Source organism: Bombus terrestris, chromosome 7, assembly GCF_910591885.1.
Source record: "Bombus terrestris chromosome 7, iyBomTerr1.2, whole genome shotgun sequence".
NCBI classification, from domain to species: domain Eukaryota; kingdom Metazoa; phylum Arthropoda; class Insecta; order Hymenoptera; family Apidae; genus Bombus; species Bombus terrestris.
In genome coordinates, this window is record NC_063275.1 from 7584615 (window position 1) to 7611799 (window position 27185).

The window sequence follows — 27185 nt, forward strand, 5'->3', positions numbered from 1 at the left end:
CCCATGTGTCGAGGTTGACACGCCATCTGTCGAGCAGGGCCCGTCGAGTCCGACCCTCAACGTCGTCGCCCACAGTCCCGTCCCCGTCCGACAGACCCCGCGTGTGGAGGTAAATTTCGAGACACCTCAGTGCCCAGTTCGAGCGGGGGGAACCCTGCGAGCACCGCCGCTGCTGCAGCCGAAATGGTGTGGAAGCCCCTCACTACCCTGACGGCCACCGTCCTGTGCAACCTCCTGACCTTTAGGAGATTGCGGCGGCTGGCCATCAAGTCCTCTGCCCAGATCGGAGTGCCATAGAGGAGCCTCGATCGCACCACGCCGGCGTACAGCCGGCGCACTCCGATGCCGGGCCTACCCAGCCGAGGCAGCAAACGTACTAAGGCGTTCATCGTCGCATCTACACTTTTTCCGGGGACCGGCAGCCATGCGGATTCCGAATCCCCTGCGGATGTGTCCCCCCGCCGCGTACGGCGTCCCGTATCACCGTTGCGACCGTTGGCGGCGAAGGCGGTAAAGGCGGGACCCTCTGCGGTCTCTGTGGTCCTCCGGTAAGGCCGCATGCCGAGCGCCCCCGCAACGACCGGAGAGGGAGAACACAACGGAGTTTCGTCGTCTGCGGATCCAACCCCCCGCCGCCGCCGCGCCGCAGCCGCGACCCAAGCCCGTAAGGCTCCCTTGTCTTCCTCGCCAGACGCAAGAACGCGACCGGGGGTCTGGCGGCCCACCCCCGGACGGCCACAGTTGCTCGATGACGACGCAGCGCTGCCCGCTTTACAAACCGCGGCTGCGCCGGTACTGGGGTATTCATCCCCTCCACCGTAAAAGATTTTTTATTTTGTCCTGTTATTCATATTCATATTTTTTTCCCCTTCCATAACGCCGAAGTCGTCATCTAGAGTCCCCGTCCTGGTGCCACTTACTCTTTCGCACCCTACTCCGGTCAAGGCCGGAGCAGGGTGACGGGGAACCTCACAAGAAAGTGAGGTGAGTGGTCTTGGCAGGTACAGGCCCACCAACTTCTCCGAAGTTCTCCTCACCGAATCGGCCATTAGCGGGTGCCCAAGGCGCTGATCCGCCACCGCCCGGCTATAGGAGAACATCAGATTCATGAGGGTTTCCCAGGGCGTGGTCCTACGCCATGAGAGCCCGCACCCGCCTCGTGCTCCCCATGTATCAATTCTACCTACAAATAGGTAGGTTCAGAAAAATTATGAGTAATATAACAAATAATAGTTTGTTCCTAATACTTCATGACAGCAAAATTTCGAGATTTGACACTCAGAATTTTTCATTTTTGTCCACTGACCAACACAGTATGCATTGGTGAGATTTTTTGAATTAAAATGACATCAAATATAATACTTTTATAAAATTGTATAATGTGACTCTTCGAAATCATATTTAAAAATTTACTATTGGAAATAGTATTGATATATATACTTTTATATAAAATTTACTATAAAATTTCATAAAAATTTGTGTTTGGTATCATTTTAATCAGGAAAATGTCATTGATATGTTAATGAAATTTATATTAACTACGCATTTAAAATAAATTGTGACACTTGTGTTGGATTACCGATGCGAAGGCCAAAATAACCATATTTCGAGTGTCCAGAATCTAAACAATGTTTAAGGCCTGTCATGTTTGCCCTGAGGGAAGATAGAGGGGGCCCTGGAGTTCCACCGGGTGCCTCTCTACTTCCAGGGCGTAGTTCGGATATATCTCCGGGACAGGAGTAATATCTACACTAACCGGGGCGGAGAAGTGGTTAGCAAGGTCCCGCAGGCGTCTGTATTAGGCCCACTTCTCTGGGACCTCGCGTATGACGGGGTGCTACAGACACTGATGCCTCCGGACTCGGCACTGACGTGCTACCCAGAAGTGGCATGCGTGGCTTCCATCAGAGGATTGGGGCTGGAGCTCTCTCTTGAGAAAATCAATTACGGGGCTTCTCCAACAGAATACCGCCTGATTCTAGGCTGGGGTTTTTAACTGAAAAGAAACAATGGATATTTATAATCTGGTTAATCCAGATGTAAGACGGCATATTGTACCGGTAATGAAAGTATTATTTACTTAACAGGATTACCTTATCTAGTTAATACTGCCTGTCAATTTTCCAGATAAGATTATCAAAAATAATTTCTCCTTTGTATATGTCGCGCAGAACAATCCAAATATCCACTGAAATCTTTTCCACTTTTCAGTAACTTACGACTTAAGTATAACTTTACTAATTTCTAAGACTTCTATTATTTCATTTAAATCGATACGTATAAATATCTCTGAGATTATTCATGAGACTGAAAAATGTTTCAAAAAAAAGCTAAATTAGCTATTATGGGTAGAAACATAGAGGACATATGAAGGACACCTTTATTGTTTTGAATGAAATTATTTTTTAATACATTAATCGTTCCGTCTTGACATTACCTATGAAAAGTTATCAATTTATCTATGTCGGAAAATTAATAATTTAGCAGATATGTTATCTTCTATTTTACAAAATTTAGTCTACGAAGGATAAAGGAACGCAAGTGTAGAAATAGTGCCTTAGATTTTTCATTGTCTTTCTCTTCTGAAGACAAGAAGAATTAGTTCACTTTTCGTGATTTACTTCTATCTATAATAGTATTAACTTCATGAATATAAACTAGATGATTTATTACTATTTTACGCAAAATGGCTCTAATTTACTTTATGCTCTATCGTATTCTTACATTGTGTGAATACATATATTCTATTATATCTATAGGGAATGTATCATAATATATGAGACCGACTTCAGGAGTGAAGAAAAGGCATAATGAAAAAGGTTCATATGAGCATGGCTCTATCTGACCTTGTTTTAAAATTATAGTCACTATGAACAAAAAATATATGAAACTTACGTACAAAAGTGCGTTTCTAGAGCAGCTATTTTAAAAAATGTACCAAAAAAGTGATAATTACTGATATACTGAATTTCCACGAATTTAGCATGCACTTTTCAGGCGGCGCAACACGAAATATTTATTTTCTAGAATATTTGACAGCGATTTACCCAAGAAAGTTCCGTTAAATCAGGTCAAATTCATCCCAATAGCTCGAGTGAGTAGACTATATTATTTATGGCCACTGTATATTGTTGCACTAGAAAGTCTTTCAATTTCTTCTGTAGGATGTTGGACTTGCTGCACCATTTTCTCATAAGATGTAGTAGGATGGAATTTGGTCCATGTCGCCGATGCTATATTTTTAAAAACATATCTGCAAATGTCTCCGTAATCAGAGACAGTTGCAGTTCTCCTTTTTATTCTTTTTAAGTTAACGATGAAATTAAAAAGCTGTTGCTCTAATAAGATTAGTTATTGGGAGTTTAAACACCTTTGCTTGTACTTCCGTTATTACTTTCTGACACTTGTTTGTAAACACGTTTTATCTGTCCGAGGGTTCGACGAAGAGTCCTACAATTCCCATATTCTATTAAAGATACATTATACACATATCTTTTGTTATAGGTATTTCTTAATTATAACAAATTTAATCAATTTCACTTGCAGAACGAAAAAGATGTATATACTAAGGGATTACCCGTCAAAGGTAAGTATCACTTTCACCCTTCGCTTTATCCATTTCTCCCGCAAATTATAATTATAAATTATTAAAAAATATCAAATTTTTTATTCTCGTTTTTATAATTCTCTTTTTTTAATTTATTTCTAAGTTAAGTTATTCTCATTTAAATATCTTGCTGTAATTATTATCATACAGGTTAGGGCGGAAATCGTAGCACAACGGGGCAAGGGGTGATTCTACGTAAAAAACTAAGAAAAAATTTCGGCATAACGCTTTTTCATCCGAGGCTCCGTTTTTAAGAAAATCGAGTTTGAAAATTTGACAAGTATATCTAAATTTGGAATAATTCCCGAATTAAAGAAGAATAAATAGTCGATAGGAGTTTAAACTGCATGTGAAAATAAGTAAAAAATGTAGAATAAAATTTTCTCATTTGATGCTTTGTTTCTTCAAGAAAGATAAATTTGAAAATATGTCATGCGTGTGTGTCAGATCAGTGCGCAATTAAACAAATTCAAAGTTTATTTTCTTGAAAATGAGATTTTAAGCGGAAAAATATTCTTTAATATTTTAAACTGATTTTTACATGTATGATAATCTCGTATTAATTAGTTCAGTTGAAGTATTCTTGACAAATTTTCAAACTCAATTGTCTCTGGAAGCGTCATATGAAAAATTTGTATTCTATATGTTTAACTTACTTTTTCATACAGATCCATCCCGTGCCCGGTTATTTTTATGATTTCCGATCCACTCTGTATAAGAGATCGTTACATTAGCAATTATACCATAACCATTGTTGCGAGATATCTCGGGAATCACGGGAAAAGACGTAGTACACGGACAAGTTGAAGAGTTAAAAAGTTGGAACCAGTTAGGGTTAACAAGGCTGATGAAGTCAGAAGGTTAAAATTATACATGTATATTGTCTTATTTCGAGTGAAAATATAAAGTTATAATAGTCACTCAATATTTTATTTATTTCTAAGTCTCTTTATCATATATCTATATCTATACAGTTACAATATTATTTGTAATATTATAAAATATTAAGTTATTAAACACTAACTGGTGTTTCAAGTAAACGACATAATACCTATATACACACATGATTGCACCAATGCATGAAACATTTACTATATAAATTATGCATCTTAATTAATATGTATCATATTTCTAAACAGCTTCATGCGATTAAAATTACTATTTATTTTTCATGTTATAATGATACTCTTTTTCTTTGTTAATATTATTGTAAATAGATTAAATTGTACGAATTAAATAAGTAAATCCAGAACGACATTATGATTTCACTCTTTATTATACATTTTTTAACATAGTATAAAAATATATTTGGACCAAACATCATTCCCTACAATCATTATTACACATTAAATTATAAAAATATTCCAAATCTTCACGGATTGTATATTATACCTCTCTATCGAATCATTGATTCCATGATCGTGTTAATGCATTCTATACATATGATCATTCTCGATTTGTTCTAATACTTGGTTGTATTTTTATGCGCCTCGGTTGCTCGGTGAACCAATTAAATACATTCTAACTACAGTTCAATTGAATAGGTTTTTAGTAGAATCTAAAATAAATATTGAGAATACAATGAGAAGCGTTTCAAACGTCAGCGAACTGGAGGAGTTGAAATAGTCCCTGTGAGTGTACAACCAGTTCTCAATGGTTTCTTGATGGACGTTAAGCCATGCCAAATTTCCGATTGCCTTCAATAAGGTCGTCTGAACAATATGTGGTTCAAATCTCTCCTTCGCCAAAAACATAAATAACTGTCAAGAAAAAAATTATTGCATACTATTAATTATTAATAACTGGAGAAACTTACTCAAAATGATGATAGATATATTTACTAGTATGAAGTTTAAGTTACTACTATATAATGGAGAACCACAAGGAAGGAATATAATCAGCAATTATTAATCTCAATAACCAGTTATTGAATATATAAAAAATGTAGAATACTATAATTTTGAATATATCCTTGATTAGAATCATTTATAATATTTCATAAATCTATTACCTATTTTGAGGACCTTTATATCTTTTGATATATAAACTCGTCATATCTTTTGCATGTGCTTTTACATTATAATTATGAAACTTTCTAATACTACGACAATTGTGAATAGCACGTCTAAACATTTGTTCGTATAAGTTTTCTTCGGATTCATTCTGTATCTCTTTTCACTGTTGGCTATTGTACTAACGATTCTTTGTAAGAACATAACAACCAAAGTATACGTCAAATATATTGATTAGCCATGATGTCCTTTTCAATTCTACTCTTGTCATATAAAAATCATTGAAAACATTTATAAGTTAAATCAGACCAAGTGTAAAACCGGCCAATCGCGGGGAGACGCAATCGCGAGGAAGCACGTCAACGGGAGTCGTAAATTCCCGTTACGATTATAATGATCGACGCCGCGAGTAGATCGATCCCCTGATTTCTGTTAAGACAATAGGGGTGGTTGAATTAATATAACTCCGTGATTTGCAGTGTTATGATTATATTTTTCTCCAACAACTTCGTTTAATCACACACAATAGTAACGTCGCTGAGTATGAAGATTGCCTGGATCTTGCTCAGATTCTGACTGCCAATCTGATAGAGGAAGGCTCTCGTGTCGTGGTAGATGTGACGATTGATCAGATCCGACTTTGACTGAATCGAATCAACAGAATCAACCGAATGACCGAATGAGGAGATGTCGACTGTTTGACTCCGACTGTGTGACTTGAGTGACTTGAATTGACTCGTACTGACTCGAACTACTGACTCGTACTGAATCGAACGACTGACTCGTACTGACTCGAAAGACTGACTCGTACTGACTTCCTTGTGTGTCTACCTGTGGGACTTACGGTGGACGTCTCGGGATGAGAGAGGTTTTGAACGATGTAAGCTGATTCGTTGTTCGTACTTTCCGTTATGAACAGGAGGACACAGATCCCTGTTACCATTGGCTAAGACGTTAACGGTTGAAGTTGGGATATGGAATCATCCTACCGGCATGACTCGTGGGAAAACCCAGACATTTCTAGTCTCTAAATGCCTGGTTTTCCCTATCATATAATTAACAGTTTTCCCGTCATAACTACCAGCTTACTCCGTAATTTTTAAGAACGTTCAATAAACCTAAGGATCTTTTTAAGTACCAGCTATAAACCGAAAATACTTGGAGGATTCAAGGTTTCTGCAAGCTAATGAGAATCGGTTTATGGTGGGCCTTAGTTTTATTGAGGGTTCTCTAACGACGTTTGAGTTTTGACGGTCAGACATTAAAGTACGTCGCGCGGACTTTTTCACGCGACGTAACACCAAGGAAATGCATGAGTGCATGAAGAACGACAATAAGAGCATATTTTCATAAGGAAAAAGAAAAATTACATTAGAGACTTTGTTAAAATTCACTCTGTGATAAATATCAACCAATGCATTTTATTAAAGTAAAAAGAATTAAAGTAAAGTTTTAAAGTTAATATATTTTAAGTAAACGTTATCGTACCTGCGTAAATTGATCCTTATTTGTAATAGCGCTTGCAATTATGTCAGCACTAGATTTGATGATGTCTTCGGCTTTGCTCCTGAAATCAAGAAGTTCTATAGATTATACCGAATCAATCACACCTCTATATTATTTGATCGGATTCTCGACGATGAAAACAATTCCAATTGTTAATTACAATTTTTTTATCTCCTCAACTTCGCTGGTGAGCACTTCCAGAGCAATGCTGACACCCTTTGCGTTCTGAGACACTACATCTAGAACTGCATTATCAAATGTCACAATTGCGTTTTCCTGAATGGACATGTGCAAGTATTCCTTCAGAAGATCTACTGACTGGGAACAAGCCAAGAGAGAAAATAAACTCTTTTTTTCGACTTCGTCCTTCGTTTTCAGGAATTCGGTCAGAGTGTAGTTCCACGCTTCTTTATTTGCAGATCTTATTCCGTCGCAGAGAATATTGTCTTTCAAGTCAATGTCGAATCTGTAAATAAAGTAATTACTTTTTTGTTAAAAAAATTCATCTTGCACTATACATATTGACTATCTCAATATCGGCAATATCATTTAATTCTGCTTCGATCCACCATGTTTTGTGACTCATCGTCTTGCTTTCGTTTCAATCGAAAAAATGGGTTTCTAGTGATTTAAAGAAACTTTTAGCATGCAATTGAAAACAGGAATAACGCATACTAATTAACGATTATTTCTCTCAATCATAAGAAATATTCTAGTGATGGGAAATGATATAGAAAACGGATACAGTCAGGAATTTATATTATATACATATTATATATGTAGTATCGTGGACAAAAGGCCTAAGATATCGGCCGAACCGTAAACAAAGTCGTGAGAGCCGCGGCATCGCCGGGTACATCAATGTGTCGTCGGTCCTTTCAAGTGGATAGTTTCGTGGAAAGGGCCTGCGTGACCCTGGCCACGGGTGTTTCGGCACACCTGTTCGTTAGGACGGGAAAAGACAAAGAGACGCTAAAGGCAGTGTTAGCTGAGAAGCCGTAGAGAACGGATGCAAAAGGCGTGCAGTGTGAGTTGAGAAGCGAGAACGAGCGAGTGTAGAAGCAGGAGAGTGTGAATCGGGAAATCGAAAGCCGAGTATGAGAATAAGACGTACGACAGTGTAACGTAAATCACGTCAGAGACCAGGACACACACACACCGCGGACAGGATGGTATCACGGTCGGCATACTTCGATGGACTGACAATGGAGATAAAGATGTTGCGGCTTTGGCGACAATGTATATCGCCGAAGTGCCTAATGAGTCATCGATATTCCAACTGCCCTTCCATCGAATGCTCTAGAAGCGTGGCAACGGTCCCGTACGCCTACAGGCTAGTGGGGATATTGAGGGTCGATAAACAAAGAAGAAGCAGATCCCCCGAAAGTCAAATTGTAAGAGTTTCAGTCTTGAACAGTCACTCCTCGAGCTCAGAAGTGTATTATTAAGTGTATAAACGACAAAAAAATAAAGTTTCTTTTTTTTTAATTTCTTTTTTTTATTTTACGCGACATTTTGGCGATCCGTGTCAGGATCCATCAACTTCAAGAAAACGAAATTACGTATTTCGGGCTACGGTCAACCTTGATGATTGAGGATCAGTGGACCACTGCAACAGAGCAGACACTTTTGACGTTTCGACAAAGGAACACCGCAACGGAACCTTCCCTACGGGGTAAACGATCAAGGTGAGCAAGCCCTGGATTCTTTCGCCAAATACAGAACGAGAAGAACAGCACAATTAGTATAATAATGGTAACGCCACGAGAAAATAAAACTGAAACTGTTAGCGCCTCTTCAACTAATAGCGGAATATACCCAACACTTAAGGCTTTGTTTGATGCAATGCAGAAGCAGAATGAGAGTCTGACTCAACAAATGAGTATGCTTACACTACGTATGGATGAAGTTCTAACAAAAACACAAACGGGAAATGTATCAGAGGCCAGTTCCCTAATAACCGTAGACGAAGTAACGGTTATTAAAGGTTATAAAACGCTAAAGATCAATCGGTCCTTCGAGAACCTCGCCCATTATATCAAACACCACCTCAACCATCCTGGGAAAGGACTTTTCCTGAACAATTTACGCAACCAGAGCTAAAAGCTGAGAGTGCATTCAAATGCATTCCGATATTAAACGGAGAGGATGATATAAGTGTGGAGGATTTTATTCATGAAATACAAGAAGTAAGAATAATGTGTAGCGAACAAACGCTATTACTAAAAATGATTAAAATAGAGAAAATTGTAGGAAAAGCCGCAATGGCAATCCGCAATATTCGTATTACCGAATTCGAATCTCTGTACGAAGCGTTGAGACGTAATGTAGCTACGCAAGTATCAATGAGAGAACAGCAGAACGAATTAGGAGGAATGAGGCGAGGATTAACCGAAAGCGTGCAAAACTATAACATCAGATTTCGAAGCGTTTTTAACAAACTCCAACACAGCATTACCAACGAGTATAGAGACGAACTAACTCGACGGGTGATGAACGAGCAACTATACATGGACTCTGTGACCGACTATGTAAGAGGCCTTCGTCCAGAAATAGGGCAGGCGCTAATGACTAATCTTCCCCCAAACCTCATCGAAGCAGAAAGGAAAGCAATGAATATGGAAAGATACTTTCGCGAGCACAGCTCTCGCAGACAGATGACACGACAAACAACCGCCCCACCATTTTATCGTAACCAGGCGTCTCATCCAGTAGACAATCGCCTCGCTATTACAGGTAATACGAATAATAAAACTCCACGCACACAAAACATTCGACCAAGAATGAACAATTTTACGAAGTTTGAGAACATATCATTAAGCGAAAGGACGCAAACGAAATGTCGCAAATGCGATCAATTGGGACACCTTCCCAATCAATGCCAAAATTTTCGTATACCGTCTCAAAGAAAAGCCCCTCCAGGAATAAACCACATTCAAGAACAATCAGAATTAACAATGCTACCTCAGGAAGATTACCCACAATACGACTACAATTACCAGGACCAGGATTGTGATTTCTCGTTGACTCCGGAGCAGGAATCAACTTGCTTAAACAAAGATGCTACCCAGAAAGGACAACAATACCAGACACAAAGAAATTCTCCATGGGACATTCCGAATACGAATCTAATTCCAAAATCAAATTGTATTTGTTCGACAAAAAGATAGACTTCTCTTTAATAGATGATGATTTCCCAATTATAGAAGATTGCGTATTAGGCTTACCCGGTTTGAATCAATATCGATTCGAACTCTCCAATGAAACACTGAAATTAGATAACAATACCCTTCTGTTGCAGCAGGAACCAACCCTTGAAACCGTTTAAAAAATTGTATACCTCGAAGGGAAATCAACGCCAGTGTGCTTTATCAATGGTGGTAAGTCCTCAGTTCAAGTCTCTAACATTATCGAAAATACAAATACTATAGATCAAATCCAAAAATTCAAATCTTCGATTCGACTATCGCACATAGAAAAACCTCTCAGAGAACCTATGGAAAAGATTCTTCTCTATTACATGGATGTATTTAATTTAGACAGCGAAACATTACCGTGTACATCTCTTGCTAAACATTCCATTACGTTGAAAGAAGATAAGATCATCAACGTAAAATCTTACCGTCCTGAACACCATAAAATCGAAATAAATAAACAAATGACAGATTAGACAAAAGAAATTATAGAACCCTCCGACTCTCCCTATAATTCTCCCGTCTGGATCGTTCCAAAGAAAATCGACGCGTCGGGGAAACAAAAGTGGCGAATAGTGATTGACTTTAGGAAGTTAAACGAATTAACGGACCAAGACGCATATCCATTACCTGACATTGACGATATACTATCACAACTAGGGAACGCAAAATATTTCTCCGCTTTAGACTTATCCTCGGGATTCCATCAAATACACTGCATTTAACACACCACAAGGACACTTCCACTATAACAGAATGCCATTCGGGCTCAAGAACGCACCCGCTACCTTTCAAAGAATGATGGATACCGCGTTAAGAGGCTTAATTAACAATCATTGTTTCGTCTATCTCGATGATATCATTATGTAGTATCGTGAGGAAAAAACCTGGTTAGAAACTAAGCAAAACAAGGTTGCCTGTCCTTCGGTTATTAGTTTACATAGAAAAAACCGGTGTGACCAAAGTCACCTAGTTCTTGCGAAGCGTTAACAGGATGAAATTAGAGAAACGGAAAAATAGCGCTAATGGAGGGGAATGATTCGAATCCAAGGAGCGGTTAATCGAAAAGTGAGAGTGGGTCGAGAGGTCAGAATTAATCGAGGAGTCGAAGAGTAGAGTTGTTAGAGTTAGCGTTGTCGAGTTGCGTTGTTGAGAGTAGAGTTGTTAGCGTTGCGGAGTTGCGTGAGTAGCCAAATTAGAATAAGATCGTTACTATTAGTTCCATATTAAACAACCATCGTTGTCTGTCTCATTAATATCTGTATAACTAATTTAAAATAAAATAAATAGTATCAAAGAAATTGTATACCTAATATTTCCGCGATACTACAATTATATTCGGGCAATCGATAGAGGAATATAATAAAAACTTAGCCATTGTACTCCAAAAACTCAGGGAAGTAGGTCTAAAAATACAACCGGATAAATGTGAATTCTTAAAACCCGAATTGGAATATTTAGGACACGTAGTGACAGCAGATGGAGTAAAATCTAACCCTAAAAAGATAGAAGCAGTAAAGAACTTCAAACTATCCAAAAATCCTACGGATGTAAAATCGTTCCTTGGGCTAGCCGGATACTATAGGAAATTTATTAGGAATATCTAAAAAATTGCCAAACCGTTAACGGAACTAACTAAGAAAGACATACAATTGCACTGGACTGACAAAACACAACTTAGCTCCGATACATTAAAAGAGAGACTATGCCAAGCGCCAGTACTAAAATATCCCGACTTTGCGAAAACATTTACGTTAACAACGGACGCCAGTAATGAAGGTTTAGGAGCCATCCTTTCACAAGACGGACACCCTTGTTGCTTTATTTCAAGGATATTAAACCCCCCTGAACGAAATTATACCACGATGGAAAAGGAATTATTAGCCATCGTTTGGGCAGTTAAAAGATTTAGGCAATATTTATTAGGCCGCAAATTCAAAATTCAAACAGACCACCAAGCCCTTAAATGGCTACACAACTGCAAGGACCCCTCTAGCCGATTGATTCGATGGAGATTGAGATTAGAGGAATACGAATACGATATAGAGTACGTAAAGGGAAAGAAAAATGTAGCCGCTGACACCCTACCCAGAGTACATGCGATAACACAAACTGACGTTTTATTAAGACAATTCAGAGACTGGGAAAAATCAGAAGAAATACCAAAATTATTGACACTAACATCTAACAAAAATAACTTTTTCCAATTAACAAAAACATATCTGGGCCCATATGACGAAACCGTATGGTTACAGAAAATATCAAACATACTTAAAACAAATAGAAAGATAGGAATAGGAGACAACAACTTAAACGCACAAAACAAAGCAGCATAAAAAGATTTCTTCTATTTTTCAATGACCAACGCGACGACATAGAATTTGCTTACGAACCAATACAGAGTTTAAGTGAAGAAGAAATAGAACAAGTACTAAAAGAAAGTCATGACTTGGTAGGACATACCGGAATACAAAAGACGTACGACAGAATCAGAGACAAATATAATATCCCACACCTAATGGACAGAATAAAAAGCAGAATAGGAACTTGCGCGACATGTCAGACATCAAAGATTACTCGGATAAGAGGAAAGGAGGAACCACAGATAACCGACACCCCGTTAGAACCTAACGACAAAATTGCTATGGATGTGATAGGTCCGTTGAAAAAGACCAAGATAGGAAACCAATACATTCTCTGTATAAACGATGAACTAACCAAATATTTAATACTTGTGCCCCTAAAAACACAACAGACCCAGTCAATTTGGAATGCTTTACTGAATCATTACATTTATATATTCTCCGCGCCTAAACGTATATTAACTGACAGAGGACAAAGTTTCATTAGTGAGCTAATGCAACGATGCGAAGAAGCATTTAGAATCAAACACATAAAAACCACCTCATTCCATCCACAATCCAACGGAAGCCTAGAACGAACACATGCTGTAATATCCGACATGTTAAAAGCTATACAAAACGACAATGAAACAGAATGGGATCAAAACCTAAATTTTGTGTGTCTAGCATATAACACTATGGTTCATGATGCCACTGGATATACCCCTTTCGAACTAACATTTGGACATAAAGCCAATCTCCCCTCTACCATATCCCAAAATCCCCAAAGAACATACGCTGATGAGGTTAGCTTCAGGAAACGAGAATGGGATGCCAAGCTACTTACAGCCGGAGAAACTCTAATGAAGAGTAAACAAAGATACCAAAGAGATCAAAGAAAAAAAATTATTAAACATCGATCCATTTTTAGAGAAGGAGATTTAGTATTAGTTCATAATGATCATAAAGAACATAAGTTAGATACTGAATGGCTAGGGCCATACACCATTGAAAAAGTAAAAACCCCTTATTACGAAATAATGGTGAATGACTCGATTAGGAAAATACATGGTAATCGTATTAAACCTTACTTTCCAGGACGGTCTTCACCTTCTTCATAAGTAGCTGTTATGCTTTTTTTTTTTGTTTTTGTTTTGTTGATTAAGACAAAGAAGAAAACACACTTTTAACCAATTAGCGTCCATAAAACAATCCTGAAGAAACACTAAGATTTTGGAGGACCAAAATCAATCTAAGGAGGGGGGTATGTAACGTAAATCACGTCAGAGACCAGGACACACACACACACCGCAGGCAGGATGGTGTCACGATCGGCATACTTCGAATCCGATGGACCGACAATGGAGATAAAGATGTGGCGGCTTTAGCGACAATGTATATCGCCGAAGTGCCTAATGAGTCATCAATATCTCAACGGTCCTTCCATCGAATGCTCTAGAAGCGTAGCAACGGTCCCGTACGCCTACAGGATAGTGGGGATATTGAGGGGCGATAAAGAAGAGGGAAATCCCCCCGAAAGTCAAATTGTAAGAGTTTCAGTCTTGAACAGTCACGCTTAGAGCTCAGAAGTGTATTATTAAGTGTATAAAAGACAAAAAAAATAAAGTTTCTTTTTTTTTAATTTCTTTTTTTTTATTTTACGCGACAACAGCATTGTAATCATTTCGTTGTTTTGAATATTATTTATAAAATCAAAATATCATTACTTGTCCTTTTCTCTAAGACCCATTTAGATACTACATATATTATATATTTATATGTCGGAGATGGAAGAGCACCGGAGCCTTCCCCTCGGAACTTTGGGAAGACACCTAGTACTGTAATTTTGATTCCACCATAGCCGTATTAAGAAAACCGTTGTCATTCGATCCGACTGTACTTATTCGAGATTTATGATAGTGAGCTCGGGCTCGAGACGACAACCAGTCGCCGAACGTAGTCGCGGTCAAGGGGATGAACGTTTTGTTTAACCAAGGCATGAAGTAACTCTATAGCTCTCCTTAAAAGAAATACTTGGGACAGGGCACGATGGTAAACGTTTCAATGGTTTCTGCCCCGTGGCTCACCACACGCAGACTATGCTTCGAGTAAGACGATTACCAGATGTTGATGCATCTCCACAGTACATGTTCGGCTAGCCCGAGGACCCGCTATAAATCTTAAGATTTATTTAACGAAAGTCCTTCGAACCGACAAACAGCCTTTGTTCCAACTACGGGAAAATTGGAGAAGTCTATTTTTCTCACGAACGACGCGGCCCGATGGCGACTTTCTCTTAAGGGCGGCTAGTACCCTTCCCCAACCACCAACATGGAAATTGACCAATTAACAGTAACTTCAATTTCCCTCACTTTCCGAATGAAGACTTCTCCCCACGAATCCGATGATCTCGTGCCCTTAGACACACCCATCATAGTTTTCCTCGACAGCGTCACTGTGATGGAGAGACACTCTTCCGTACGATTTTAACGACGATACAAGTAATTCTCTGGTACGTAGTGCTTGTTCTGTGGCAACCCGAATATAACTTAGACTTTCACGAAGTATACACGTTCGACATCCCGTTGACCGCCGATTCGTTACCGGACCCGAGGCCATTGCCATAGCGCCGCGAGTATCTAACATTGTGATTGATTACCAACGCTGTAATACCACTCACTTGTGCCAATAAACTCTACCATTGTTACACCGCATCGATGGCCAATATCAACGAAGATTCATCGAACACCTCCACCCCCAATCCTAACGTGAAGCCGACATATATATTTTATATATATGTGTGCAGTATCGTGAACAAAAAGGCCTAAGATATCGATCGAACCATAAACAATGTCGCGAGAGCCGAGGCGTCGTCGGGTCCATCAATGTGTCGTCGGTCCTTGAATAGAATAATTTCATAGAAAAGGCCTACGTGACCCTGGCCACCGGTGTTTGCGGAACACGTGCGTGGTGGGGTGAAAAAAAGGCAAAGGGATGCGAGAAGTCAGAGTGTCAGTTGAGAAGTCAGAGAGAGTGAGTGCAGAAGCCGGAGAGTGTGAATCGGGAAGTTAAGAGCCGAGTATGATAATAAGACGTACGACGATATTGTAATCAGTTCGTTGTATTGAGTATTACTTGTTAAACTAAACTTAACTCCAAATAAAGCATCATTACTTATCCTTCCTCTCAGGCCCATTAAAATACTACATATATTCTCTAATTAACTTTTACTATCGCGTGATACATAAGTTTTCGTATAATTGTAGCAATCGTCATGATTCAATAAAATGCATTTACGTTTAACAATTGGAAAGCAATATAATCGCAAGATTTGAAAATGATATACACCATCGATAAATCTTCATTTATTGTGAATAAGACAACGATCAAAGGTAGGGAAGATTAAAAAAGAAACAAGTGAGAGCAAAAATAGCAACTTACGATCTACTGGAATTACTTAACCATGCGTTGAACTCTCTGTTGGTATAACTTTTGCATTCGTGAACACCAGATCTGCAGGCCCATCCCATTGCGTCTACCCTAAGAAGATTCACGATATCGAGCTCTTCGCCTTTCTGATACGGCTCATACCTCACTTGACTCGTCACGGATTTCATTATTTTCCGAATATAACTCTGCAACGATTTTGAACTTTTATTTAAACAGAAATAGAAAAATTGGTTGCATTAGAGTAAAAAGATCTTCCGGAAGGAATACAATATGTGCATCCTTCTTATTACGTAAATTCGATTTTTTCTGCCTACTACCTTTTGTGTGAAATTGTCTATTGTCTGTTTTAAAATAGAAAATGTGCAAGACAGTAAATATTATGAATGAACATGATATGTAAAAATCTATAAAATATCCAAAGTACAGTTTAGTATTTAATAGGTAAATTAAATTTCTGTCTGGGTCTTAATCCTTTAGTTGTGTTCATAAAAATATGAATTTGCATAAATATTCGGAGGCTGCTTATCATAGAATGATTGGATAAAAATTACATTAGAAAAGATCGCTTATAGCCATTTTTCATCGTGTGTATAATGATATATGACTACTATATTGTTTAGTCAATTAAAAACTTAATTCTTAAAATATACTAAGTTAAAAATTCTATAAATTAGAAATAATTAAAAACAATTTCTCTATCACCAATAGAATAGCCGTTATTAATATAACTATTATAGGAAAATAGTTCATACGTGCTCGACTTATATTACCAATTCGACTATATAATTATCAAAATGAATAAAATATATCAAAAATTATGAATTAAAATATTTAGCTTCTTTAAGTCATATCATGTTATAAATATATGTATACCATGAAATTATTATATTGCTCGGAAGTACGTAACATGTTGTGCAAGAATTGCATATTGTTGAAAGTCGTACGCCAAGGCACGTAATCTGTTTCTCTCTCAAGGTAAAGTGTGAGTGTCAATGCAACCGTATAGTTCAATCGGTTAGTACGAGCCATGTTTAAGGCATCATCGATTAACTGAGCACGGTTTACGACGTGGATATTCTTGTAGTTATCCGAATCTAGATGCATCGACAACAGTTTCCACATTTCTGGCTCATAATTCACGCGATAATAACCTAGAACAATCCGAGCAACTAATAATTAAAAAATGAAAGTATGTGTGTGTTATTCATTTTGCAAAAGATTAGACCAATTCAGATATATTTATAATAACGGTTGGCTTAATTATCTTACACGCTTTTTAAAAAATTTAGTTAACTATTAATATAATACATAGACATATTTTTATAAAGTTAAGATATACTTTTACAGTATAATAAATATTTGAAATCTTTTACAAAATAGTTAAACCATTAAAAATTGTTGATTTTTCAGATAACACAATTATAAATTAAGAATATGTAGTAATTGTCTGATTTATATATTAAAATATTAATATAGGATCAAAGGATATATTAGGATCAAAACCCTACAATGAAAATGTATTGATTTCATTGTTATATTTTAATCTTACAAGGAATCACCCCAAAATCTCCCATTAATTGATGATGATAATCATATTCTACTATACTAGACATTTTTAAATATAGTCAATATTACACACCTGCTTGCTGCGTATTCACAATAATCCACCTCTCTGTCTTATTAAACTTTATCGTTTCATTACGGCCTGGTTTTAACCACATAATTGGAGATGTATTATTAAAGTCCATGCTAGACGGCTTGACGTAAGTTATAGGCACCCACCAGTTTGCGTCATTTTTAGTTTCATAAAATGAAAATCGTTCTTGACTTAACTGCAGTTCATCGTCATGGTTTCGCTTCACATTCACAACCGGATATCCTGCGTTGTTCACCCATCCGTCAATGATTTTCCCGAACGAAGCTCCATCCCATTTTTTATTCTTTCCAAGATGCTCGAAAAGATTCGTCGAATTTGCAACATTCTCTGCACTGCAAAAATTATCTCTCGTTAATATGATTTGTCGGCAAAACAAAAGACAAAAACTTGAAAAACCAATAACAAACATATGCAAATAACTTTTAAATGAAAAATGTTTACAAATATTTAATTTTTATTTGGGAAGTGTATATGACTGTAGAGTCGCAGTCTTATTGTAGAGTCTGACTGTAGAGTCAAAATCTTATTTTTTATGAGTAATTGAACGATACTCTAAAAATTGTTGTCGTATTCTTTCAGTTCATAGCGTAAATTACCTATTGTGTTTAAATATTATTAAATCATTTTTTTATTGATCTCATTGAGCGTAGAAAATACGTGTGCTTCTTCTGGATACATATATCCAGGTTTTTCATTTCTATTCCTATGTCAAAGTTGTAATTGTATATTTTAATCTCGAAAAAGGTACCAAAAGAGGAGCAGTAGCGGAAGACTTGCGGAAAATGCTAAATATACGTGTAAACTCCCTAGAGTTCATATGGGATAGGGATTCCCTTTGTTTTACGGGTAGCACGGCAGGCTTTGTTTCACGACAGAGCGATCTTCTTTTGTTTTACGGACAACCATTTTTGAGAGGCACGCATTTTCCCAAACGGACGGACAGGGAGTTACATTAGAGACAGACAAGGTTACATAATAGTTATTTAAAATTTTAAAGACTGAAGAAGAAAGATCGGTAGCTCAGGACGTTGAAAATCGATTCTCGATTTTTAGGTAAACATTGTACAAAACTTGTTATTTCTCATTCATATAATTATTGTTATTTATTGTTATTGACGGATATTAATTGTTGTTTATTTTTGTATTTTATCTAATTACTTAACAATAACAAAAAACTCGATTTTTAGACTACAGAATCGATCCCTGAATTATCCCATGATTTACGATCTGTACAAAATATTATGTATAATAAGAAATGATAGGTTTGTAAATATGTATATCTATTTGACCGCAATTACCCGATAGAATTACATACCGACGCTAGTTCCGAAGGGTTTGGGTTATATCGATACACAAGGTGGAAGGTAAAAATCGAGTAGTGGAGTACTATAGTAAAAGAACCAGCCCCGCGGAATCCAGATATCACTCCTATGAACTCGAAACATTTCCGCCACTACCTGCATGGACGGGAATTTCTTGTTGTCACGGATTGCAACTCCTTAAAGGCGTCTAGTAGTAAAGTACATTTGAATGACAGGGTACACAGGTGGTGGGCTTACTTACAAACGTTTACCTTCGACATTGTGTATCGGAAGGGCAAGCGAATGGCTCACGTAGATTTCTTTTCGCGAAACCCCACAGGCGTTGACCCTATTAAATTCGACAAAATCAAAGAGAAAATAGTTGATCTGGCCGAAATTTCGGAAGACTGGCTATTAGCGGAACAACTTCGTGATCTTCAAATCTTGGAAATTGTCAAGAAATTGCAAAACGACGAGCTCGCGGAAGATATCGCGAATACTTATGAGTTGCATACAGGTACCCTTTACCGCAAAGTGTAGCGGAGGGGCAGAACCCTCTGCTTGCCCATTGTTCCGAGAGGCTTTAGATGGTCCGTTATTAACCATGTGCATCAGTCAATTATGCACTTGGGTTGGGATAAGACGCTCGAGAAACTGTACGAGTATTAGTGGTTCGAAGGAATGGCGAAGTACGTTCGTAAGTTCGTAAGGAACTGCCATGCTTGTAGAGTTTCGAAGGCTAGTTCAGGTAAGATACAAGATACAAACCAAACCAAGCTAGAGCGAAAATTCAAGGGTCCATTCGTAATAGCAGAGATTTTGGAAGGAGATAGATATATTTTAAAAACGTTAGACGGCAAACGATCGTATAAAGACAGTTATGACAGATTAAGAAAAATGCCGGACAGTCGCGTTCCTGCTGAGTTGGACGTCGCTAGTGACAGCAATGACAGTGACCACGACGATATGAGCACCTCGATCTCGGAAGATCATTAGCACAAAGACCGTAACACCTTACGGAGTATGTTATGAAGCTCGGCTAAGGGGCAAGTGATGTGTTCACGCGCACCATGAGCTATAGTGTTATGAAGTTTGGTGTGGTCGTGCGATCTATAAAAATGGGATCCATTGGGGTACGAAATTGGGACTGGTCCATTTCGCCGTTAGGACCCGACTGATAATCCACAGGATGCAACTAGTACTTCCAATACTAATTACAACGTTACTAATTCATTTTCTCCTCTATTCCTTTTGTTGTCAAACATCCGGACAAAATTTTGTTGTTACACTGGACCTTCAGCTTATTTAGACATTAAGTTAAAATGTAAACAATGTTAATTGTACCGAGACTAACGTTAGAAAACTCAATATTGTAGTTATACCCGAGGACGTCCGATAGTCAGAATGGCCGTGTCGGAGATGAAAGAACACCGGAACCCCTCCTTGGATTCGCGGGAATACCGTAACTTTCTAACTTAGCATAAACAAATTTCGCTCCGTTTGTTCGAGATTTATGATCATGAGCTTTGGGCTCGAGGCGACAACCAGTCGCCGAACGTAGTCGCTGTCAAGGGATGAACGTTTTATCTAACAAAGGCACAGAGTAACTCTATACCTCTCCTTAAAAGAATTAGTCGTAGCGACACGCGGCAGTAAATATTTCAATGGTTTCTGTCCCGCGGCTCGCCACACGCAGATTTTGTCCTCCGGGTAAGATGATCGCCGGATATCGGCATGTCTTTGCAGTGTATGCTTAGCTAACGTGAGGACCGGCTATAAATCTTAAGATTTAGTCGGAGTTCTTCAAATAGACCTTGTTGCAACTACGGGAAATAGGAGAAACCTATCTTCCACGAACGATGCCACCGTCAACAACCTCCCCTCAAGGGCGGCCAGCATCTCTTTCAAAACGCCGATATGGAGATCGACCAATTAGCAACAGCGCTAATTTCCCTCACCTTTGGGACGAAAGCTTTCTTTGACGAATCCGAGGATCTCATGTCCTTAGACACACCCATTATAGTTTTCCTCGACGGCATCGTCGAGACGGAGAGTCATTCTTTCGTGCGATCTCACTGGCGAGTGACAGTACTATCTTTACAACCAGTGAATATCTCACGTCTAGTTAACAAAGAGTTAGACTTGAACTGTGCGAGAACATACGTTCATCATCACGTGACCGGGAATTCGTTTCGAACCTAAGGTCATTATCAGTAGTGCTACGAGTGCCTAATCTTGTTAATAAGCCTGTGTTAATAAACTCTTCATTGTATCACGGCAATGGCTATTTCTAATGAGAATTCATTAAACGCCCCTTACCATAATCCTGACTTCAATTCGACATATATATGTATATGTCGGAGATGAAAGAATACTGGAACCTTCCCTTCGGAACTTTGGGAAGACCCCTAGTGTTGTAATTTAGATTTCACCATAGCCGAATTAAGAAACTGTTGTCATTCGATTCGACTGTACTTATTTGAGATTTATGATAGTGAGCTCGGGCTCGAGGCGACAACCAGTCGCCGAACGTAGTCGCGGTCAAGGGATGAACGTTTTGTCTAACAAAGGCATGAAGTAACTCTATAGCTCTCCTTAAAAGAAATACTTAGGACGGGGCACGACGGTAAGCATTTCAACGATTTCTGTCCCGTGGCTCGCCACACGCAGACTCTATTCTTTGAGTAAGATGATTACCAGATGTCGACGCGCCTCCACAGTACATGTTCAGCTAGCCCGAGGACCTGCTATAAATCTTAAGATCTGTTTAACTAAAGTCCTTCAAACCGACAAACAGTCCTCGTCCCAACTACGAGAAAATAGGAGAAATCTATTTTTCTCACCAACGACGCTTCCTCTTCTCGAACTTTCTCTTAAGGGCGGCTAGCACCCCTCCCTAACCACCAACATGGAAATTGACCAATTAACAGTAACGCCAATTTCCCTCACTTTCCGAATGAAGGCTTTTCTCCACGAATCCGATGATTTCGTGCCCTTGGGCACACCCGTCATAGTTTTCCTCGACAGCGTTACCGTGATGGAGAACCACTCTCCGGTACGATCTCAAAGACGATTCAAGTAACTCTCAGATACGTAGTGATTGCCTCGTGCATTAACATTGAGTACAACTTAGACGCTGAAGAAAAGTAGAGTTCGTCATCCCCTTGACCGCGGATTCGTTAGTGAGCCTAGAATCATTGTCATTAGCTTCTCGAGTATCTAATTATCGCGATTACTTGTCCAATTCCATCATAGTCATATTTGCACTAGTAAATATCTCCTCTATTGCATAATGATCACGTCTAGCGCCAATAGGGATTCGTTTCACGCCCTCAACCCTAACTCGAATCTTAACGCCAACCCGACATATATATATATATATATATCAGAAATCAAAAGACATCGGGGCCTTTCTGGAATTTTTTTGAAGATCCCCAATACTTTAGTCTAGACTATTTATTATAGCTGTACTTAGGTGTACTTAATAATAAAACTTAGAAGTAGTTTTTTATGATTCAATCCGATTATATTTGCCCGAGATTTGTGACGGTGGGTTTGGGCTCGAGGTGACACAACTAGTCGCTAAATGTACGGAATGACAGAGGTATGGAACAGTGGTATGGCATAGTTGTATAGCTCTCCTGAAAGATATAATTGTCGTGAGGGGTACAGAGAGGCACAGAGAAGAGTATATATGTGTAGTTCCATTTGGGCTGAGGGCAGTAAGTTAAGTTCTACTTGCACTGTGGACAAGTAAGTTTAGTTACACTTGAATTGCGGACATGTAAATTCAGTTCGACTTAGACTTTGGAAGAAAGCGCATTTGCTACCCCATCCACCGTGGATTCGTTATTGAACCTAAAGATCATTGCCATTAGCATCTCGAGTATCTAATCGCCACGGTTACTTGTCAAACTCTGTAATAATCGTATTTGTACCACTAAATATCTTTTATATTGTATAACAATAATTTTGTTGATATTCCCGATCAATATGTAATTGACAAATGTGACCGCATCTCTCTTTTATTTTGCAATCACCTTGGAGAGTTCACTCCTGCTCGGACAGCCGAGGAGGACGGACGTGTCTAGACGGTCGTCCTCTCCAGGTATAAGTGAATAGTGAAAAAGTGCTCCAAAGTAATAGTGCTGCAAAGTGATAGTGAGGAGGAAATAAAATAACAATGCAGATACCAACTATAAACATAGCAACAAAAGGAGAAACATATTATATAAAAACCAAACAAACCAACATGGAGACAGAAGAAACAAAAGAGCATCGGGGACAGGAAGATAGCAATTCAGAACATGAAGGATACTACCAGGATGAAAGCTGGAAGCCAGTGAAGGCTAGCAAAAAACGTAAAACAACCACAGACACAAGTGCCATAGGAAACCCAGTCACAGAAAAGCAGCGATGGCTGCAAGAATTACCACTAAGTAACTCCTTCAACTCACTAACTGAAGAAATAGACTCTGACCCCGTAAGTAAAACCATTACGCAAACAAACCATATTACAAAACCACCACCAATCTTTGTCGAGGCCCAAATAATAGACCCGCTCATTGATCTACTAAATAATCTAGAAGAGACAAACAATTACACAATAAAGCAAACAAAATTGGATCAAGTAAAAATTCAAACAAACACACCAGAATCATTTAGGAAAGTTATAAAAGCATTAAAAGAAAAAAATGCCATCTACCACACTTATCAGCTTAAAACTGAAAGGAGCTATAAAATTGTCATAAGAGGATTGCATCCTAAAACCAACGTACATAAACTAAGCGATGAGTTAGCTAAAATTGGACATCAAACTAGAACAATAAACAATATAACAAGATTCGACACTAAGCAACCACTACCACTATTCTTAATAGAACTTGAACCCAGAATCAATAACAAGGAAATATATGATATCAAACAAATACTAAACACAATAGTAACAGTCGAACCACCACGACACAAAAAAGATATACCTCAATGCATGCGGTGTCAACAATACGGACACACTAAAAACTACTGCAACAGAAGCCCAGCCTGCGTCAAGTGCGCAAAAAATCACTTAACTGCACACTGTCCATATTCAGGAAAAATAGAAAAAGTTAAATGCTTCAACTGTAACGGAAACCACCCAGCCAGCTATAAAGGCTGTGAAGTAAGAAAACAACTACAACGAAAACTGTTCCCGCCCCTACGAAGCAGGACAAGCACTAACACACAAGCCCATCATGACAGCACAAAACCTGAAATATTACCAAATACAGAGCAAGCAATAAACACCAAACCTATCAGCACCAACACCATTGGTGGTCTAAGCTATGCTCAAGTAACCAGCCAACCAACACACACACATAATCAATACCACAGCAATAGTAACAACGACACTGCAGAAATCAAAGAACTGCTCAAACAATCCATAAAGAACACCGAAATGCTAACCAGAATGATAAGCGAACAAAACGCAGTACTCAAACAGCAAACCCAACAAATCACAGTCATGCTACAACTAATTACAAACGTGCTAAGCAAAAAATAAAAACGGACACTCTAAAAATAGCAGCCTGGAACTCAAACGGCCTACAACAACGGGCCCTCGAAACTAAAACATTCATATACAATAATAATATAGACATACTACTTGTCTCAGAAACACACTTCACTACAAAAAGCTATTTGAAAATACCATACTACACCATATATGATACCAAACACCCCTCAGGAAAAGCTCACGGAGAGACAGCAGTGATAGTCAGAAACGATATCAAACATTATCTACACAGCCAAGTTAACAAAGAATATTTACAAGCAACCACTGTTACAGTTCAAACTAGCAGCAACTACTTCCAGTTGTCAGCAGTATACGTGCCTCCGCGACACAAAATAACAACACAAATGTGGGAAGAATACTTCCAGGACCTAGGGGACAAGTACATCGCAGCGGGAGACTACAACCCAAAGCACACGCTTTGGGGGTCAAGAAACATTACACCTCGAGGTAGAACACTGGAAAAATACATTAGAAATAATAACCTCAATATATTATCCACAGGAACACCGACACATTGGCCGACTGACCTGAACAAAAAACCAGATCTTCTGGACTTTGCAGTTACAAGGGGACTAAACACAAATAAACTAAAAATAACACCCAACCTCGAGCTCAGCTCCGATCATACACCCATAATAATTGAATACAGAAACAAACCAATTCACTATAGCAAACCAGAAACACTATGCAATAAAACCACCAAATGGCAAACTTTCAAAGAAATAATAGAAAGCAAAATAAACTGCAACATCCCGTTAGAAACTCCTGAACACATAGAACAGGCAGTAGCAACATTGACAGCAACTATTCAGGAAGCAGCAAGGACAACCACTACTCCCGAACCAACCAGCAGACAAACAATAACAATCCCGCAAGAAATACTCGACAAAATCAAAGAAAAAAGAAAAGCAAAAGCAAAATGGCAAAAATACAGAACCCGAGAAAACAAAAAACACTTAAACAAACTTGCAAAGGAAATAAAAAACAAAATAAAGGAGCACAACGATAATGAATTCGCAAAGTTCATAGGGACACTCTCCACACACGAGAACACCAACTATTCACTATGGAAAGCCACGAAAAAAATAAGGAAGCCAATAATACCCGTCCCGGCAATCAGAAAAGCAGATAACACATGGGCAAGAAGCAACGAAGAACAAGCTGAAGAATTCTCCAACCACCTCTGCAACACATTCACACCACACATCATCAACAACAGCAACCTCAAAAGTCATACGGAGGAGGATCCACAAACCACTGCTACCACAGCCGACAAGGAATACACCATACCTAAAACATCAGCACAAGAAATTGGAAACATAATTGATAAAACAATAAACAACAAAGCGCCAGGAATCGACCTAATTAATGGTAAAATCTTAAAAAACCTTCCGCCAAAAGCAATAAGACTGATAACAGTAATATTCAACGCAATTCTAAGAATTCAATACTTCCCCAAACCATGGAAATTAGCACAGATCAAAATGTTACATAAACCAGGCAAAGACCCGCACCAAACTGCATCTTACAGACCAATATCACTGCTTCCAGTATTTTCCAAAATACTGGAAAAGATAATATACGATCGCATAAAACCAATAATAGAGACAAAAAAACTAATACCGGATCACCAATTTGGTTTCAGAAACAAACACTCCACGATAGAGCAAATGCACAGGCTTATAAACGAAATAATAGTAGCACTAGAAAACAAGGAATACTGCACAGCCCTCTTTATAGACATAGAGAAAGCATTCGATAAAATTAACCATGAAAGTCTACTACAAATAATTAGGAAACAATTCCCGGAGCAAATACACCACTTAATAAAATCCTACCTAAGCTGCAGAACCTTCGTAATAATAATCAAGGACACACATTCTCAAGTTAAAGACATCAAGGCCGGGGTACCACAAGGAAGCGTCCTAGGCCCAATACTATACACATTATACACGGCGAACATTCCAACAACTACCAACAGCACAGTATTGACATTCGCGGACGACACAGCTATACTAGTCAGGCATACTAACCCAGAAACGGCAGTCAAAATACTACAAGAACATATCGTAAAAATAGAAAATTGGCTACAAGAAAAACAAATAAAAGCAAACCCCAATAAATGCAACCATATTACATTCACGCTACGGAAAAAGATACCACCAAACATCCTATTGAACGGCACGCATATATCGCAAACAAAGCATGTCAAATACCTAGGACTCCACTTAGATCAAAAACTCACCTGGAAACTACACATCAAATCAATAGTAGAAAAAATACAGAAAACAAGAAGACAAATGCATTGGCTAACAAGCCGAAAATCCAAACTAAGCACAGAAAACAAGTTAAAAATATATAAAACGATCATAAAACCAATCTGAACGTATGGAATACCACTATGGGGGACGGCAGCAATGAGCCATATAAACAAAATAGAGGTAATACAGGCTAAAATCCTCAGGACAATAGTAAACGGACCTTGGTACGTCAGAAACGAAGATATACGAAGGGACCTGGGAATGCCAACGGTCAAGGAAGAAATCAACAGATACTCCGAGAAAT

The 27185-nt window shown here is 38.5% G+C and overlaps 1 protein-coding gene across 2 annotated transcripts in view; it reads right to left on the minus strand.

Moving 5' to 3' along the window:
• Nucleotides 1-4864: 4864 nt before the first annotated feature.
• Nucleotides 4865-27185, minus strand: part of LOC105666993 (aminopeptidase N-like) — a 42403-nt gene continuing 20082 nt past the window's right edge. For both annotated transcript variants that reach the window (XM_048407888.1, XM_048407887.1), the window contains exons 7-12: nt 17751-18100; nt 16985-17262; nt 16103-16296; nt 7286-7591; nt 7108-7186; nt 4865-5367 (exon numbers count right to left, since the gene is read on the minus strand). In XM_048407888.1, coding sequence (XP_048263845.1) covers nt 5140-5367; nt 7108-7186; nt 7286-7591; nt 16103-16296; nt 16985-17262; nt 17751-18100 — 1435 coding nt within the window. In that variant the 3' untranslated portion in view covers nt 4865-5139. The remainder of the gene's footprint in view (nt 5368-7107; nt 7187-7285; nt 7592-16102; nt 16297-16984; nt 17263-17750; nt 18101-27185) is intronic.